Below are 17264 nucleotides of genomic sequence, written 5' to 3'. Positions count from 1 at the left end.
AATAAAAATACTAGTTGCAAACTAACTGCAGTAGTTGACAATAATTCTTTATTCAAAATGATTAAATAACTCTCACGGTCAGTGGAGTCTAGTAGCTTTGAGGAGACATGCAAACCTTTTTACTGGTTTTAAATTAAATGTTTTTGCAGATTACATGTCAGCTGTTACGGCCTGTATACAGAATCAGCCTTAGAAATATGAAGGAGTAATTCCAGATCTCTCTTTACCTATTAGTGGTAAAAGCCCCAAACAAAAACAAACAACAGTGCCTGGGTAAGTCCACAGGAACTACTCTGAATACCTCTCAGCGTCACTGAACAACAGAGAAGAAAATGACTTTCCACTTGTTGTGTGAAATGTTTTCTTCAACATGCGATTTTCCACTTCTGCAGGTAAAGGGGTTTACACAGTACATAAAGGGTGAATAGTTATGATGTATGCCAGACTACAACAGAAGTTTACATGTCACAGGTCAGTTTTCAGAGGAGTCTGTCTCTTCTGTGGAGCCGTCACTTTCCACCTCCATCCTCCTCCTGTGATGAATGTTCCTCCTCGGGGAGGCCTTCCTTTGCACCTCCTTCAGTCCCCCCCCCACAGCGCTGCCGCTGCTGTTGCTGCTGGGACTCACTGAGATCTGGGCGATACTGGAAACACGGGACAAGAAAAGAGGCGTTGATCGAAGAACATGAGAGGAGGAGGAAAAGTGGGGGGGGGGGAAAGAACATGGGGAAGCAAAGAAGGGAATTTAAAAATGAGTAGGACAGTAGAGTTTTGTACAGTGTTATATACAGTGTGTGTGTGTGCGAGGCTGTGTATGGGCATGTGTTTGTCTGCTCTTACAGCTTGTCAAGTTCCTGGTCCATCTCTGGGTCAATGAGAAGCTCTGCCTTGCTGGGTAATGCTCCTGCAGAAGGGGGAGGGAGTTGAATTTAATTACTATTTCAACATATCCCATTCATACATTCATATTACTATTATTAATTTAATTGAAATAATTCTGATGTAAAGGGGTCTTCATTTAGTGATGATACCAGAGGATTCTGGTCAATCAAACATACTTCATCTATTAAAGGTCACATATTATCCTCCTTTTAAACACTATTAGATACATCTCAGAGCTCCCCAAAACATTTCTGTGAAGTTTCTTGTTACAAAACCTCTCTGATTCTGTATTTGATCATGCCTATAAACCGAGTTGAATACTGCATTTTAATATAATCTCTTAACATGGTAGCATTACAGTATAAATAGTCATCATAATAATTCTGTGTTGTTGTGTTCATGTGTTAAATACCGATAGTCTGGTTGATGGTCTCATGTTTAGCCAGGCTCATCAGGAAGCTGTGGTAAGAAACTTTGTCGACCTGTTCCAGTGTTTCCCTCATACAGGACCTTGGAGGATGACTACACACCCACACCCACACCCACACCCACACACACACACACACACACACACACGTGACACATCAAACACAGTGATAAGAAACTGATGACACTTCAATGCATAGAGACTAATGTCATTATTCAATTCAAAGATGGAACTAAGCAAGGAAATTCATCTTTCTTATTTTCAAATTATCAGAATAAATTTAAATTAACCATAAAAAAAGCAGAGTTAAGTAAAAGTCACAAAATAAAGGTTTTTGGATTTTGATGTAAACCAAAATATAATATTAATATACTACATTCAAACAAAGACTGGTCAATAAAGTGCAAGACACGTCTTTTCATATTCAAACGTGTAAGGGCACGTCAGGGATTGAAATTAAGGGACATTTGCCACTGGCTCTCTGTGCCGCTGGTTGTCAAGAGTTTCCAAAAATGAGCCAATATGATAAAAGTCTCCCAAGGATCAAGAACAAAAATGTTCAAATATCTTAGCAAAGTGTGTCTTCTTGTCCTGGAATAACTTGTGATTTGACTCTATAACATCAAAAAGCTGATTTTTGGCAGTTGTCAGGTGATCATCACTGGAATATGTGTATGTATGCTCTGATATCCTCTGACCTGAGTTTGAACCTGTCACACAGGTCGTCTACACACTGAGCCAGAGTGAAAGACTCCACGCCGTCCTGCTGCTGCTCCTCCTTTTCGTTCTCCTCTGCAGCCACGGAGGGAAGCTGCTCGATGGAGGCCGATGTGGGGACGATGACAGTGTTTGGACTCTTCCCTGATAACAAATCCTGGTAGATCACGAGCACGCTGTCCAGGAACTCTAAACACACACACACACACACACACACACACACACACACACACACACACACACACACACACACACACACACACACACACACACACACACACACACACACACACACACACACACACACACACACACACACACAGCGGGGGAAATTCACTCAGATTATTTCGACCTAAAACAACTCAATGACCAAAACATCAAAACACACTCAATAGGAACTGAGAAACTAATGTTAAACATTTGGATAACATACAGCTGCTCTTAATCTCCCCTATCAAATAACTGTGTTGAACTCAAACCATAGAGCATCAAGTGTTTAAAATTAGATTCTGTTTACAGACAAGTAGAAATGAATGATCATCATCAATGTACAAGCTAATGAGGATGTAAGCCCTAACCAATAAGAAACATTTTGTTTCCACGGTACCTTGGTAGTAGAACTGCAGTTGAAAGGCATACAGAAAATCAGAGAAAGACATCAAGCAGTCTATGGCGTCGTCCATCAAAACAATTCTAGAGGACCAAAAAGGAAAAAAAGGCTAACAGTTAACTGACAGCAGATTTAGTCCACTTGTTTTGATGTCATTAAAAGACCACTACACACAAAGAAATACAGTCGAAACATGATCTCTTCTCCTCTTAAAAATAGTTACAGGAGAACTGAGCCATTGGTGTGGCTCGATTGGTTGACTTAGTCGTCTCTTCAGCGGAAGGTCTGCCTTTGATCCCCAGCTCCTGCAGCTACATGTACGATGTGTCCTTGGGCAAGGATCTTAACACCCAAGTTGCTCCCACTGCTTTGTTGGCGGAGTATACATGTGTATGAATGGGATATGTTGAAATTGATGGCCACTTTACATAGCAGCCTCTGCCATTAGTGTGTGATGTGTAGGTGTGACCTGCTGTGTAAAAGCACTTTGACAAGTTAGAAGACGAGCTCAAGTCCATTTACCATTTACTCATTTCAAAAAGGACAACAGAGATCCATCCATCTGAAGGCACAACACAAATAATGCAATGTGTTAAGTTGCAAAGCTTCAGCAACCAGGGAAAATGAGAAGGCCATTCTGTGTTTTGTTCTTTTAGTATAGGATAGGTTGTGGCTCTGAGCAGGCTGAGCGAAGCTCTGCTGGAGGAGCTGCATGTTTGACATTTACAAAAAAGATGTGCTTAAATATGATCATACACGATTTCATTCTTTGTACATCATTTTGTTTTTCTCCAGAATAATAAAAAATGTAGGTATGTTCAAATTGCTTGCGAGATGAATAATGGATTATCTTATCTTATATTTATTTCTGCTATCTTTCTATTGGCTTTATTCAACTTGTTTTAGACATTCTTGTGTATCTCTAGCTCGAGACACTCTATTGTGGTTTCACATCATCAAGGTCACGCTTCTCTGATTAAGAGAGGAAGCTTCTCCTGACCTTTTTTATTTCTCTTTGCTGACTGGGGTGTTAACTGTACATGCTCATATGAAGAGAGACCTCTGCTGAGAGCTGTCCTGATTATGCTCATGACAGAATTTTGCTTGATAGTGTTAGATGTTTTAGCTCGTAATAAAAGGAGGAAATATTTATTTGTGATTGTTAAAGTTTTATCATTGCACTGACCTGGCTGCGCTTTGCACCATCTCTACCGGGAAGTCTGGACACAATAACTGCAGCAGAGACCTGTACTCGTGCATCGACAGTAAGTCTGCAGAACAACAAGACCTCAGTAATCATAGTCAGACAAATTGTTTGATAGATTGACTTGATTGTCACTTATTACATAAGCTTCACGTTAGAAACATACACCAAACCATATACGGAGGAAAAACATTGATCTGACTTTCATCAAAGTAGTAATCTCGATTATCATTCTCATTATTTTTGACTCTCTCTCACCCCCGCTCTTGCCGATCTGCCTGTAGCATCTCCAGAAGACTCTGATGAAGGAGGCTCTATTATGAGGAGTGGCCTTGATGTAGTTATACTCTCTGAAGAGGACATGGTTACTGTTCTTCACACTGCTGAAGCTACAAACACACATCAGGAATAAGTCAGAAAACACAGAGGCAGCACTACTGAAGAAGTGAATACACTGTAATACATAGAGACAATGGTGATTATTACAAATTGCATTGAGAAATAAAAGACAAAACCTGAACTCTGTGTCTGTCTGTCTGTGTGTGTGTGTGTGTGTGTTCAGTGTGACTTACTATTCAGCAAAATAGCGGACCACTCCAAATTGCGTGTATTCCTCTTTATGTTCCAGCAGCTGGGTGACTGCATCACTCAGGTAAAATAACACATCACTGTCGGCTGCAAGAAAAACACAAACGCAGAACATTTGAGAGCTGCTATAGTTTGCTTAAATCAATTCATTAGCAAAAAACAAAAACAAAACAACGACAACTAATAAGACAAAGGGATGGATAAGCAATAAATAGCATATGGTTATTCCTTCAGTATAAGTTAATAAAATTTGTTATCGAAAGACTGCACTGGTTACAATTCACAGCTAACATACTGAGGTATTCGTCAACATTCAAACGGTTCATTCTGCTCGTCCTTTTGGGAGCTCGCGTTCAAATGACCAGAAACACTGGAGTTGTGTGTGTGTGTGTGTGTGTGTGTGTGTGTGTGTGTGTGGCTGTTATCGTCTCCTCGCTAGCTATGAATACAATTGCACACATTTATCAGTGTAGCCTTTAGATTCTGTTAGCTTTCATAGATCGGCCGTTTTTTGACATTGTTGGGCTTCCATGGAAACGTCAGTGTTTTGAGTTACATTAATTTAACACCCCCCAAAACACAGCGCACAATGGTTCCTACCCTGCGCTGCTGCTGTTCTTCTTCTTCTTCTTCTTCTTCTTCTTCTTCTTCTTCTTCTTCTTCTTCTTCTTCTTCTTCTTCTTCTTCTTCTGGTCAGGCTTTAGAGTGTAAAGCTGCCCTCCACAGTCTTAAGAGTTTGTACTTCATTTGTATCTTCTAATACAGGCCAGTGGCATGTACAAAACTGCGCCAACAGCAGATTGAAAGTTTGTATCCACAGAAAATATTGACTTTAAAGGAGAAAGAGGAGATAACTCCATGAATAACTGACTTCTTTTATCCCTACTTTTATCATAAAACAAACACAACATGATGGACTGCTTACTCTTTTCCACACTGACACAGACTCCTGTGTTGTTCAAATAATTACTATAATAACTTAGTTGATCATAATATTATGAATTAATCATAATACCAAAATAATAATAAATACCATTAATAGTAGCCTAAATATATTAATTCATTAGATTGTGTGTGTGTGTGTGTGTGTGTGTAAGCAAGTGTCAATAGACTCTGGTGAAGGGTACGGGGACTTCGGATGGAGAGTCAGAGTGTGAAGAAAGATGACAAGCAATAGTGACCACACAAAATGAATACATAAGTAATTTGAATAAATAAGTCATTTCATGCTAGCAGTGATAACAATATTCATCCAGAATTCATCCACAACATTGTCATTATTGTGACCATTGTCATCCGCTCCATCAACAACAAATTAGCAGTGCTATGTCAATGGAGTCAGGGGATGTGCTGCAAAAGCTCTTAACAATTAAGCTAATTCAGATCCTTTCAGAGAGCTGGGGCTGTAATTGGTGAGATCAGGTGTTTTCCAGTTATTTTTGTGCTACCATTGTAGGAGAATATTTGTATTTAATACCCAATTATTGAAAAAATAATGTAAAGGCTATTTGTGTTAATAAAAGGACTAAAGGAGGATCTTAATGACCTACATTTTTGATAAACCTAACATGACAGCAGTGTTCCATGTTAAGGGCTTTTTTTAATGTTCATCATATGTTTTTCATACATCTCTTTTAGGCTAGTATATTGTAAAAGGACTAAAGGGATGAATAAGAAATGATCATGAGAACTATTTTTATTTCACAACCTTATTTCCACCAAAAACACAACTACTATCCTGTATGGTTACAAACAAGCTCTGAAATCAGAAGCAGAAACTGACTCCTGCAAGCTTTAAGACTGAATGGCGGCGAGTACTGGAAGGGCCTCACAGCTACCCATTAAAAGATGCAATATATGTGCTACAATTAATTTAAAAGTCTTAAGGGCTTATTTTGACAAACCAAAAACATAACAAACAATGTATTTTTAAAAAGAACAAAGAACAAAGAGCGATTCCCCAACCAACAAAAAAACTATGGTTAAAATAAAATTGTACAATTACAATAAATGTTTGTTTTGTTTGAATTGGTTTTTGAAATAATTTCACCAGTTATAAAATAGATTTAAATGTCAATGTATTTCTTCAGCAGTCAAGTGATTTTTCCTTCCAATATGTTCCTATTGATGGAAAGTTACTGTCTGACAAGATTTAAACAAATTAAGTGCAGACATGCATTGTTGTATTACCTTTATTTGAAAACAAAAATTGTTGTATTTGCTTTGTGGCATTTCTTTTGTCTTAAGCAAATGCGATGTTTTGCACCATACTTTACATTTTCTGTAAACTGAAATGAAATTCAAAATAACTACAACTTTAAACTGAGTTTACCTTTTAAAGCTGTCTTCATTTATAGAAAAGAAAACGTGTTTGCTCATCATAGAGCTAATCTCTCAGGAAACCTATTTTGTCTAAGCTAATTTACATATTTACAGAGAACATCCAAAAATAAGTGGTTTAAATGATTTGAGATTACAGAATTCGAAAAATGGACCAAAGATTTTCATAGGCAGGGGGCTTTTTTTTTAGGTCAGCCAATCATAACTTATCCACACAGAAGTAATAAATGTAATGGTCCTATCCCAACATGGAATGGGGAACTCAGGGGGCGGGAAATAATTCAAATGCGACCAATCAATGACTCTTTAAAGAGACACATAAGGAAACCCCCAAAAGATCAAATTAATCAATGAAAGTGTTTTGCCGATATGTTAAGACAAATCTAATTCAACACGTTGTGCTTTGTTCTGGTTATTAGTGGTGTAAATGTATTTTTTTTCTGAAACTGTCCATGAAGTAATGACTGAATATACTATAGTGATGTAGTCAGGGTGGTGCCCTGACTCCGCCCCTTCTCTGTCTCTCCGCCCTTGGAAGTATTTCAAAAAGCTTAGTCAAGTTAGACACAAGCAGCAGGATCACACTGGGAATTGTTTTTTAGAATAAGAGCGCGACGTGTCTCACTTACGAAATATGATACTCTAATGAATAAAAAAACGTATTCGGTGAGGTGCTTTAGCTTACGTGTACTAATACTCAATTTGTATTTACTACATATTGTATTTGTTCTGACCAAGAGATTCTTTTGTTGTTTGTTTTATTTTGAAAAAGGAAATGATCTTTCGTCTTTGCAGTAGCAACGCCTGTATAAAGCTCGGCAGGGCTTCTCTCTGTAGTCATCCCACTATCAACCCCATCGACCTGAACAGTCGGCATCGTATTGTCTCCTAAAGAAGCAAACAGGTATCCCAACGACATAAAACCATTCGCATATTGTAGTTAGATCTCATGTTTGACTGTCCGCTAGCGTGCTAGGATGTTGTGTATCTGTAGCTTTCTGCTGTGAACTGCGTTGTCAGGCCTGGCTGTGTTGGCGCGTATGAAAGGTTAGCCCGTAGCCTGTTTTCGAGACAGCTAACGGCGGATAAGGACTGCGAGCAAACCAAGCTCACATTTTTCAGACTTCAGACGCGTCTACCACGATAGCTTATATGTGGCTTAGATGAGATATGAACGCTTTATACCTTTGCTTTGGCGCCTCAAACAAGAGCGAGTTTACAAGCTAACCTAGCAACTGTCACTGTGGTTGCTAAGTTAGCTTACCAGTACATGGCGCTCACTAATTAACTTGTGGCTAACGACAGCGAGTTAAGATCATAGATTTAATATGCTAACCACTAACTGACTGAGCAAACTGGAACACATGCTGGTGACAACCACTAAATACTTGACTAAGTCGATGATAGCCCCGCTTGCAGACAGTTGCAAACCTCATTGACAACGCCGGGCTGTTTGAGGGTGCAGTCTTGTTTCTGTATACATCGTGTGTATGTGCATTGTGTGCTCAGTTGCATCAGAATGTGGACACAAGATATTATTATTTTACCTTTTATGTAAAAAATAATTGTTAATTGGTATTTTGAGTCATCGTGTATTTAACTGTCTATCTCAGCTGAGCGTATAGATGGGATTATAAACGGACGACTGGTTGATTTACACGTTGTTGTTTTTTTTTAATCAAGTGTGTATTATAAAGAGTGACTATCGTAAATGCTTCATTAATGTTAGTTAAGTCGTAATACTCTTCTTGTCCTCAGGTTTTTATACGGTTGTCATAGCCACAGTCTAGTGAGTTTTCTCGAATCATATCACTTTAGTAAGGATTTTGTATCCTAGCAACAAGAGCTATTTGCTTGTTAAAAAAATCCCTGATCTGTTTTTGTCTGAAGAACCACAAGAGACGTTAAAATTCAACGAAATGAATGAAAACTAGCACAAGGTTTTAGTGTGCGTGTAGATGCATCTTTAGACAAGTTGAATTATAGATGAGGTTTTCTGATGGTAAACTATTCCATCAATCAAAAATAATCTTTAGTTTTAATTCAGTATTACATGGAAAGCTGTGACTATGCTAAAATAGATGTGTGCATTGCATATTTTAAAGTTTAGGATGTGTTGTTTTTCCATAGTCTTCAGCTGGGTGCTATTTAAACTTCAAATAGTAGCAATATGTAAGTAAGCTTCAATATGCCTGTCTTTATGATTAATCAATCACCAACATGACTTAGTCTTTGCTTTTTTTTTTTGTATCATTCTTCTGTAATTTAAAGGGTGCATTCTCAATCCAGGGGGTTTCTCTGTTTTTATATTCTGACAAAATGTGAATCTATGCCCCTTAAAAGCTTTAATAGACTGAAGTCTGCATTCAGTGTTTGTAAGAGTGGCTCCAAGCTGACAGGAGTTTGCAGAGACTTGAATGATTTCTGTTGCCTGTTTACTTTACTGGTTTGGATCAATATGAAATATGAACTCGGAGCCCCTCCCTGACCGACTGTGCATTAGACAATCACATGCTCAGGCTTTCCAGCCTGGGAAAGAAAACGCATGTGAGAAAGTGGGTGCTTGTTTTTTTTTTTTTTTGTGTGAAACAGAACTACCAATCATCTGAGATGATTCTTCACCTTCAATGTCAAAGTGTCTTTGGTGAAACACACAGGACTCTGCAGGATAAACGTGATATTTATTAAGCTACAGAAGCAGATCACAGTTAGTCTTAATTTGCTCCATTGCATTTGTGCATTTCATTCCAATATGAATATTGATATGAAGTGAGCCAAAAAAGATAACATGCATCACCAATGCAACCACACTCTGGTCTCATTTTGCAATTTGCTATCCAGCCATCTCTTTAGCGTCTTAGCCTGCAGACGTGTTAAATAGACAGGTGCAAACTGAGCGAATGACTGCACACTTCTTGAAAGTTAAGTGTCACAAATAGAAACTTCCATAGTTCAGAATCATAAGAGCCTTACCTGGTGTATCCTGTCGGACATGTCCCATCAAGTTTTTACAGCGTCTATGTGATGGTGGTCCGTGGGAGGGAACTGAAGGGCTATAGGGGATTTTTTTTTTCAATATACCACAGGAACGCAAGGAGCCACTGGGTAGAGTTAAAACAAGCCTGAGCAGTGTCACCATATGTAGGTCGAAAATGAAATTGTATACACGGGAGGATGAGAGCTCAAGGTGCATTGTTCCAGCAGAGATGAGTTTATAGAAACTTTAATCCAAATCTGTTCATGCCACATGCAAACTGAAGATGCTTAGAAAAAGGCAAATACGTCCATGTTATATTGAAGATGGCGCTCCAGGGATTTTAAAGCTCCACAAGTCTTGTTTTCAAGATGGTCAAAACCAATCCCACGTCATTACTGTTTTCTCTAGTTTTAACGACGACAATGTAAAAGGAAACCTTCTCGGCCATCCTTACTTCATGCTCCTTTATATCTCTCGTCCGCAGGTGAAACGTAACGCTGATGTTGTTTTTGTTGTTCTCCAGTTGAGTACCTTTGGGGAAGCCCACCCCCTGTGTGGCAACCATGGGGGACGAAAGCGAGTGGATGAAGCTTCCCATCGACCAGAAATGTGAACACAAGGTGACTGATTGTCTGATGGGAGTTTTCTCCTGCAGTTTAAACCTGACATAGATATAGATAGATAGATAGATATTGACTGCAGGTGTTTTACACGTCTCACGCCTGCCAAAGATAAACTAGTGTCAGATGACTGAGGAGAGGGGTGCATGTATGTTTTATCCTTTTGTGGTCTAATTTTTTTTATTTTTTCTGGATCAACTAATGGATCCTTCTACTCCTGTACGTTTTTTTATTGAACCTCTTACATTGTACGAACTGATGAAGTCCGAGCCACACCCTCTGCTTTGTTTCACCTTCCTTGAATACTTTTGTTCGCATTTCAGTTGGCTCTTTACTCCAAGTCTTCATCATGAGGGAGTAAAAACACAAATCTAATCCATGTCACCGTCATGTACTTTAAGGTACAGATGAGCATGTACGCTCAATAGGAAGCGTTTGTATTTACTATTAAACATGGGGATTTGTTCCGCCTCTTGTCTTAATGACTTGACTTCTCTTAATGAGAGTTGTAGATGAAGTGGAAGGATAACAACAAGCAGACTGAGCTTTACTGTTATGCTTAATTTTAGATGATAAAAAAAAAAAGCCCCATCTTTAGAACATGTCATGATGAGGATAAACAGACTACAGCATGTAACAGAGATGTTCAGTCATTATGAATGGAGGTCATAGTCCCTGTTTGTCACACAAATACCCAACTTTCTAAAATCCTTACTTTTGTAAATGTACTTTATTTATACAGCCCTTTACAACAATGTTTTCGGCGAACCAAAGTGCTTTACAACAAGGCAAAGAAAAAATAAAATCAATTGGGGGGGGGGGGGAAATCCCCCCCAAAAAACTTAGAAATGTGCATTTGTAACCTGTTCCCCTCTTTCCCCCTGGACAATCTCTCTCTCCTGCTCAGGTGTGGAAGGCCCGACTCAACGGTTATGAAGAAGCCCTGAAGTTGTTCCAGAGGATAACAGACGAGAAGAGTCCCGAGTGGGGGAAGTACCTGGGACTGATCAAGAGGTTTGTCACGGAGTCCAACGCCGTGGCTCAGCTCAAAGGCCTGGAGGCTGCTCTGGTCTTCGTTGAGAATGCACACGTAGCTGGAAAGTGAGTATCTGCAAGTTTACCTGAAGCAGCCCCGCAAACGATGCACTGTGACCACACGCCGCTCAGTGGGAGGAACAGATTTGTTTTAAAACCCTCACCAGATGATGGGTTTTTATTTTTGAAGAAGGAAGGTGCCAAAATAAAACAGCCTGAATATATTCTTAATATTCTTAAGCTGGTCGAGCCAGTAGACGACGCCACAGACACGGGTATTTATTTAAAATGCGTAATCACTGCTGAAAAGAAGTGAGATGTGGGGACCAGTTAGCGTGAGCAGATGTCACAGATATGTGGTGTGACAATAAAGACAAAGAAACGAAGAGCATGAATCAGTGTTACAAAAAAAAGAACAGAGGCTTTAGTTCTTAAAGAACTGAGCCCAGCTGCTCCAACAAAACCACACCCGTCATTTAAAAGGGACAAAACTGATGACATCACAGATTTAGAGTGCTCTTGAACGTAGCTACTATTCCTGTAATCACTGCTACTATTAATCCAATTTGAACGTGTTAACAGTATGCCAAAGCAGAGAGATGTCAATCAAAGGTGTCCCGCCCCTTCAATAAATAAAACAGTTTAATCATTTAATAACTTCACTTTAAACAAAACTTATGAACAGAGTTTCTGTGCATTTAAAAACATTATACAGGTGAATGTGTTTGGTTGAACTGGTCAGTAACTTCAAATTAGTCTTAAAAAATCGTCGTGATTTTGCCATTAAAAAGAATTGTTATGTTTTTCCCGTATGGTCCACCTCTAATGTGTCGCAAATGATGCTTTGTGTGTGCAGTGTGTTAGCTCAGCTGAGGAGTCATAGGAGCCATCTTGTCTCTGCTGGTTTGACACAAAAAAAGCAGACCTCCATTTGTTGAGTGTTTTCATCAGGGTTTCTATATTTTAGACAGATTGTTGATGCAAAATGGTCTTTGCATCAACAAAGACCATTTTGTTGATTATTTGAACCTCTATATTAATTTAGTCTGTAATTGGACGAAACGCAGTTAAAATCCCAGCTGTCATTGGGCGAGAGGTGGTGTAACACCCTGGACTTTTCGCCCGCCAATCACAGGGACACAGCCACATTCACATCTACAGGCAATTTGAGGGTCACCAGTCGACCCTGTCTTTAGTCTGTGGGAGGAATTCACACTGAACGGCTAACCTCAGTCGATCACCTCTATGGAGTGTGTCCAGCGTGTTCTGACAGGCTGTGCTCGTCTGATGTCTTTGTGCTACAGAACGACGGGCGAGGTGGTCTCCGGCGTCGTGACCAAAGTGTTCAACCAGCCGAAGGCCCGGGCGAAGGAGCTGGGCACAGACATCTGTCTGATGTACATCGAGATCGAGAAAGCGGAGGTGGTTCAAGAGGAGCTGCTCAAAGGACTGGAAAACAAAAACCCCAAGATAGTGGTGGCCTGCTTCGAGGCTCTGCGGCGCGCTCTCAGGTCAGTGTCACCATCGTGTAAAGCCAACCGTCTGATCTGGTATACATTGAAAATGCACCGAACAATCTCAACGGGGATGCGACTATGTCCCGTTCACTCACCCTTTCTGACTTTTCCTTGTCCCCTCAGTGAGTATGGGTCTAAAATTGTGACGCTGAAGCCAGTAGTGAAGGCTTTACCCAAGCAGTTTGAGTCCAGAGAGAAGGCAGTGAGAGATGAAGCCAAACTCCTCGCCATCGAGATCTACAAATGGATCCGAGACGCTCTGAGACCTCCGCTGCAGGGCATTAACTCTGTACAGGTGTGTTCACCGTTCTCATCCAACGTTTTTTTTTTTTTTTTTTTAAATGTACCGACTTCAGCATTGTGATCAAACGTCTGTTTCCTGTCCGTGTAGCTGAAGGAGCTGGAGGAGGAGTGGGTGAAGCTGCCTCCGTCGGCGCCTAAGCAGACCCGCTTCCTGCGCTCGCAGCAGGACCTGAAGGCCAAGTTTGAACAGCACCAAGCCCAAGGAGGAGACCAGTCCGACGGTACGTGGAATTCCAAGTCGACTCCGGACGTGCTCGTTCGTGTCATATGCTTCTGAGTGGCCCCTCCCCTGAGGTTGAGCAGCGGTGGAGTCACGGCTGTCATGCTTGTCTCTTTCAGGAGACGATGAGGTGGAAGCTGTGGCACCAGTGGATCCTTACGAGCTGCTGGAAGCTGTGGAGATTCTGTCCAAGATGCCAAAAGACTTCTATGACAAAATCGTGAGTTTATACTGTGTACACCAGGATTTTGCCAAATAGTGATTGGATCATAAATCGATATTTGACGAATGGTCACTAGTGGATGAAGTTAAAAAAAATGTTTTATCCGCTTAATGTGTGAATTTGCGTCTGCAGGAAGCTAAAAAGTGGCAGGAGAGAAAAGAAGCTCTGGAGGCTGTGGAGACTCTCCTCAAGAACCCCAAACTAGAGAACGGAGAATATGGAGACCTGGTTAGAGCACTGACCAAGGTAAACACTTTATCATGAAGGGAGACGAGAGGGAACTACACAAGGAGCCCGAAGAATTACATTTTTAAAACAACCCGTGAATTCTCCCCATGAGCGGAGTCTAAAAACAGACCATGTGATACGTCTTCATTTTAGACGCTCTTTTTTTTTTTTTTTTTCTCTCCAGGTTGTGAGCAAAGATGCAAACGTCATGCTGGTGACGCTGGCAGCGAAATGTGTGGCTGGCCTGGCTGCTGGTCTCAGGAAGAAGTTTGGAACATATGCAGGACATGTAAGCTGCAGGAAGCTATATCATCTGACTGTTTAAGTTAATTAACATGTATATGAAATGATATGAGAGAAGTTTTGAAAGGGTCTGCTGATCTTGAGTGAAGTAAAGGGAAAGAATTGACTGACTGTAGTTAAAGTCATTTTCCTTTTTATTACTTAATTTTTAGGCTTTATTTTTGGCTTTGTATGCCTTTTATTTTAGTGATAGAACAGTAGAGAGAGAGAGAGAGGGGGGAATGACATGCAAGGAAGAAGCCGGAGGTCGGATTTGAACCTGTGACTATAGCCTCTGTACATGGGGCGTCTGTGCACTTCATAGCTGGGAGTGCTGATAATGTGGCGTGCGTGTACAGAGGCTATAGTCCTGGCTGCAGCGGCTGTGGGTTGAAATCCGACCCGGGCCCTTTGCTGCATGTCCTCTCAACATTCCCCGTTCTTCAGCTGTCCAAATGTAAAGATATAAAGAGTTTGTTGAGATGAAACAACAATTAAACGCAGTACTTTTTCATCTTTCAAAGTCATCGGGTACTGCTGAATTAAATCTGTGTGATTTTTAGGTTGTTCCAGCTGTTCTGGAGAAGTTCAAGGAGAAGAAGCCTCAGGTGGTCCAGGCCCTGCAGGAGGCTATGGACGCCATCTTTCACACTGTGAGTGTTTTCTTTTTCTTTTTTTCACTCTTTCAGTCTCGTCTTTTTTTATTTTATTTTTTTTTGAGCTCTACACAAACGACATGTGGTGGAATTCACAGAACACATAAGACATCGTCACACAGTCAGTTTAAACCTCTCAAATCAGACCTGTGTGGTTATATATCGGTGCGATTTATATTCCTGATTTGGTAGCTAAGCTGAGGCCCAGCAGAGATCGCACGAGAAATGCTCTGCAGGTGAAAGAGCCAATGTCCCAATGTCTAAGCGTATAATGTCTTATGTATTTAAAAAAAAAAAAGGGTACAAATGACAGAATGCAGATTAATGTTGTCGGTGTAACCTCTTCATTACAAAGCTACTTTTTTGTCTGGACAACAAATTTCAAACTCCCAATGATGGCTGACTTTAAAGGACAGAGTCGTAACACCACTCGGCACGCTGCTCCTCCCTCCACTGAGGTCAGCACAGAACCCCTGCTGAGCTAAAGTCAATTTAGTCGCATTAGAGCCGTTTCCAGTAAGCTGCCTGATTTAGACAAAGTTTAACATAGAACCTGCAGCTGGCAACACATTCCTTTATTACCCAATCACTGTGAAGAATCATCGATCCCACCAGGCGTCTCCAACCGGCGAAACAACTTTAATCCTACCAAACAAGCACACAGGACGTCTTACACTTATTAGTACACGTGTAAGGTTACTGCCTTCTGTGGCAGCAGATCTCAGTGAGGCAGAGGGATGAAGGTCAGGGAGGGAGACTGGCAGTCTTCTCAGTTTGCTCTGACTCTACACCGGTGCACTCCTCGAATGTATTCGTTCCTAACTTACTGACTGCTGTTATTTATGAAACACTTAATGACTCTTCCTGCCAGCTTTAAAAGCATGTCAAGTCGTGCGGCTAACATCGTCTCTCTTTTCTTTCCAGACCACTCTGCAGAACATGTCGGAGGATATCCTGGCCGTGATGGACAATAAGAATCCTTCCATAAAGCAGCACGCCTCTCTGTTTCTGGCCCGCTCGATCAGACACTGCACGCAGGCCACGCTGCCCAAGAGCGTCCTCAAACCCCTCTGTGCTGCTCTCATCAAGGTACGCAGCCTGACGCAACGCAGACGTTGGTCGTGTCCGCCGGATTTAAAGAAATCAGATTTATTAAAGTGCGTCTCACAGGACTGTGAAACATCCAGTGATGTAGCTACAGCTGGTATGAGAAGGAATTCTTAAGGAACAATTTCAAGACATGAGGGAAGCATAAAAATGGCTGACACGGGATTGTATCTGGATATCAGGCTGTTAAAGAAACAACCTTAGTTTTTACTAACTAAGGTCGATACTGTGAGCCAAGTTGTCAGCTTGGCTCACAGTATCGGAATTTATTTATTTATTTTTGATTAATCTGAAACTAGTTAATGAAGTATGCGTCTTTTGAAAACCTCCTTAAAATATTTAAAAATTAACCCTTTGATTTTTATCAGTCACTTTAAAGATCCTCTTCAAACAGGATGCATCAGCAAGTTTCAATAGGTTTCAAGGTTCAATAGAGAACATACAATCAAAGCTCCTGTCCCCGTTTTGCCTTTTCACCTCTCAGCAAGTGAACGACTCTGCTCCAGAGGTACGTGAAGCGGCGTTTGAAGCCTTGGGGACAGCCATGAAAGTGGTCGGGGAGAAAGCTGTCAACCCCTTCCTGAGTGACCTGGATAAACTCAAACTGGATAAGGTGAGGACCAGCGGCAGAGCAAAGGGTCGATGAGACTCTCATCAGCCTCTTCCCCTTTTTTTTTCTTTTTTTTTTTTTCTGAACTTGATCTGACGAGCTGCTGCCCTCTCTGTCGTACGTTCACAGATAAAGGAGTGTGCGGATAAAGTGGAGCTTCCCGGAAAGAAGGGAGGAGGTGGAGGTGGAGGTGGAGACAAGAAGCCAGCAGCTAAGGCTCCTCCCCCTGCCGAAGCCCCGCCCAAATCATCCGGCCCACCCAAGAAGAGCCAAGCTTCCGCTGCCAGCAAGGTAATGCTCAAAGCTAAGCACAACTAGGCCATTCAACTGTCACTCCCTCGACGTCCCGTTCAAAGGACAGAAAGCCGTTCATGATGTGTGAAGAAAACAATCGCGCAACATTTCGAAAAGCTTGACGCTGTACACGTTTCCGTCTCCTTTGCAGCCTTCTGCAGGTCCAGCGAAGAAAGGCAAACCAGCTGCAGCAGCTGGAGGAAAACCCAAGAAGAGCTCGGACAATAAAGAAGTGGCAGAGGCGGAAATCTCTGTAAGTCAAAGATTTAACTCTTCAGCTTATCAGTCTACAAGAGAAACCTTTTTGAAAACTTGTTCCAAAAAGAGAGTCCTCATCCTGAGTGTCTCCCTCTAGTGTTGCTCTGTTGTCGTCTTTGAGCAGTCTGAATCATTTTGCCTGGCTAACGGATGAAGACTTGTTTCA

At 41.1% G+C, this 17264-nt stretch overlaps 2 protein-coding genes across 6 annotated transcripts in view; one reads left to right on the top strand and one right to left on the bottom strand.

Annotated features, from left to right (window-relative positions):
* Nucleotides 1–26: 26 nt before the first annotated feature.
* On the bottom strand, nt 27–4990 carry cstpp1 (centriolar satellite-associated tubulin polyglutamylase complex regulator 1). Its single transcript, XM_079346222.1, has 9 exons — nt 4724–4990; nt 4413–4515; nt 4099–4229; nt 3823–3907; nt 2634–2719; nt 2008–2215; nt 1295–1404; nt 841–904; nt 27–644 (listed from the first exon to the last, which is right to left on the bottom strand). The coding sequence occupies exons 1-9, from the start codon at nt 4752–4754 to the stop codon at nt 473–475; spliced, it is 990 nt and encodes a 329-aa protein (XP_079202348.1). The 5' UTR covers nt 4755–4990; the 3' UTR covers nt 27–472.
* A 2361-nt stretch (nt 4991–7351) lies between these two features.
* ckap5 (cytoskeleton associated protein 5) overlaps nt 7352–17264 on the top strand; it is a 34564-nt gene continuing 24651 nt past the window's right edge. Inside the window, exons 1-15 of one of the 5 annotated variants that reach the window (XM_079345279.1) lie at nt 7352–7434; nt 7541–7672; nt 10269–10365; nt 11273–11466; nt 12705–12911; nt 13041–13212; nt 13309–13441; nt 13560–13660; nt 13796–13909; nt 14076–14180; nt 14737–14826; nt 15754–15918; nt 16421–16549; nt 16676–16837; nt 16992–17093. In XM_079345279.1, the coding sequence (XP_079201405.1) occupies nt 10309–10365; nt 11273–11466; nt 12705–12911; nt 13041–13212; nt 13309–13441; nt 13560–13660; nt 13796–13909; nt 14076–14180; nt 14737–14826; nt 15754–15918; nt 16421–16549; nt 16676–16837; nt 16992–17093 (1731 nt within the window). In that variant the 5' untranslated portion in view covers nt 7352–7434; nt 7541–7672; nt 10269–10308. Of the gene's footprint in view, nt 7435–7504; nt 7673–7753; nt 7816–10229; nt 10366–11272; nt 11467–12704; nt 12912–13040; nt 13213–13308; nt 13442–13559; nt 13661–13795; nt 13910–14075; nt 14181–14736; nt 14827–15753; nt 15919–16420; nt 16550–16675; nt 16838–16991; nt 17094–17264 lie in introns of those variants that run through there. The other 4 variants (XM_079345282.1, XM_079345280.1, XM_079345283.1 and 1 more) reach the window with 4 other exon arrangements.

This window comes from Symphodus melops (genome assembly GCF_947650265.1).
Source record: "Symphodus melops genome assembly, chromosome: 6".
Lineage (NCBI taxonomy): Eukaryota > Metazoa > Chordata > Actinopteri > Labriformes > Labridae > Symphodus > Symphodus melops.
This window is presented reverse-complemented; position numbering and strand designations above follow the sequence as displayed.

Coding starts and splice junctions, on each gene's coding strand:
- cstpp1 (XM_079346222.1), bottom strand. CDS start 4,754: ATGAACCGTTTGAATGTTGACGAATACCTCA. Junction 2,216..2,633: donor ACTGCAGTTCTACTACCAAG/GTACCGTGGAAA, acceptor GTGTGTGTTTAG/AGTTCCTGGACAGCGTGCTC. Junction 1,405..2,007: donor TGTGACAGGTTCAAACTCAG/GTCAGAGGATAT, acceptor GTGGGTGTGTAG/TCATCCTCCAAGGTCCTGTA.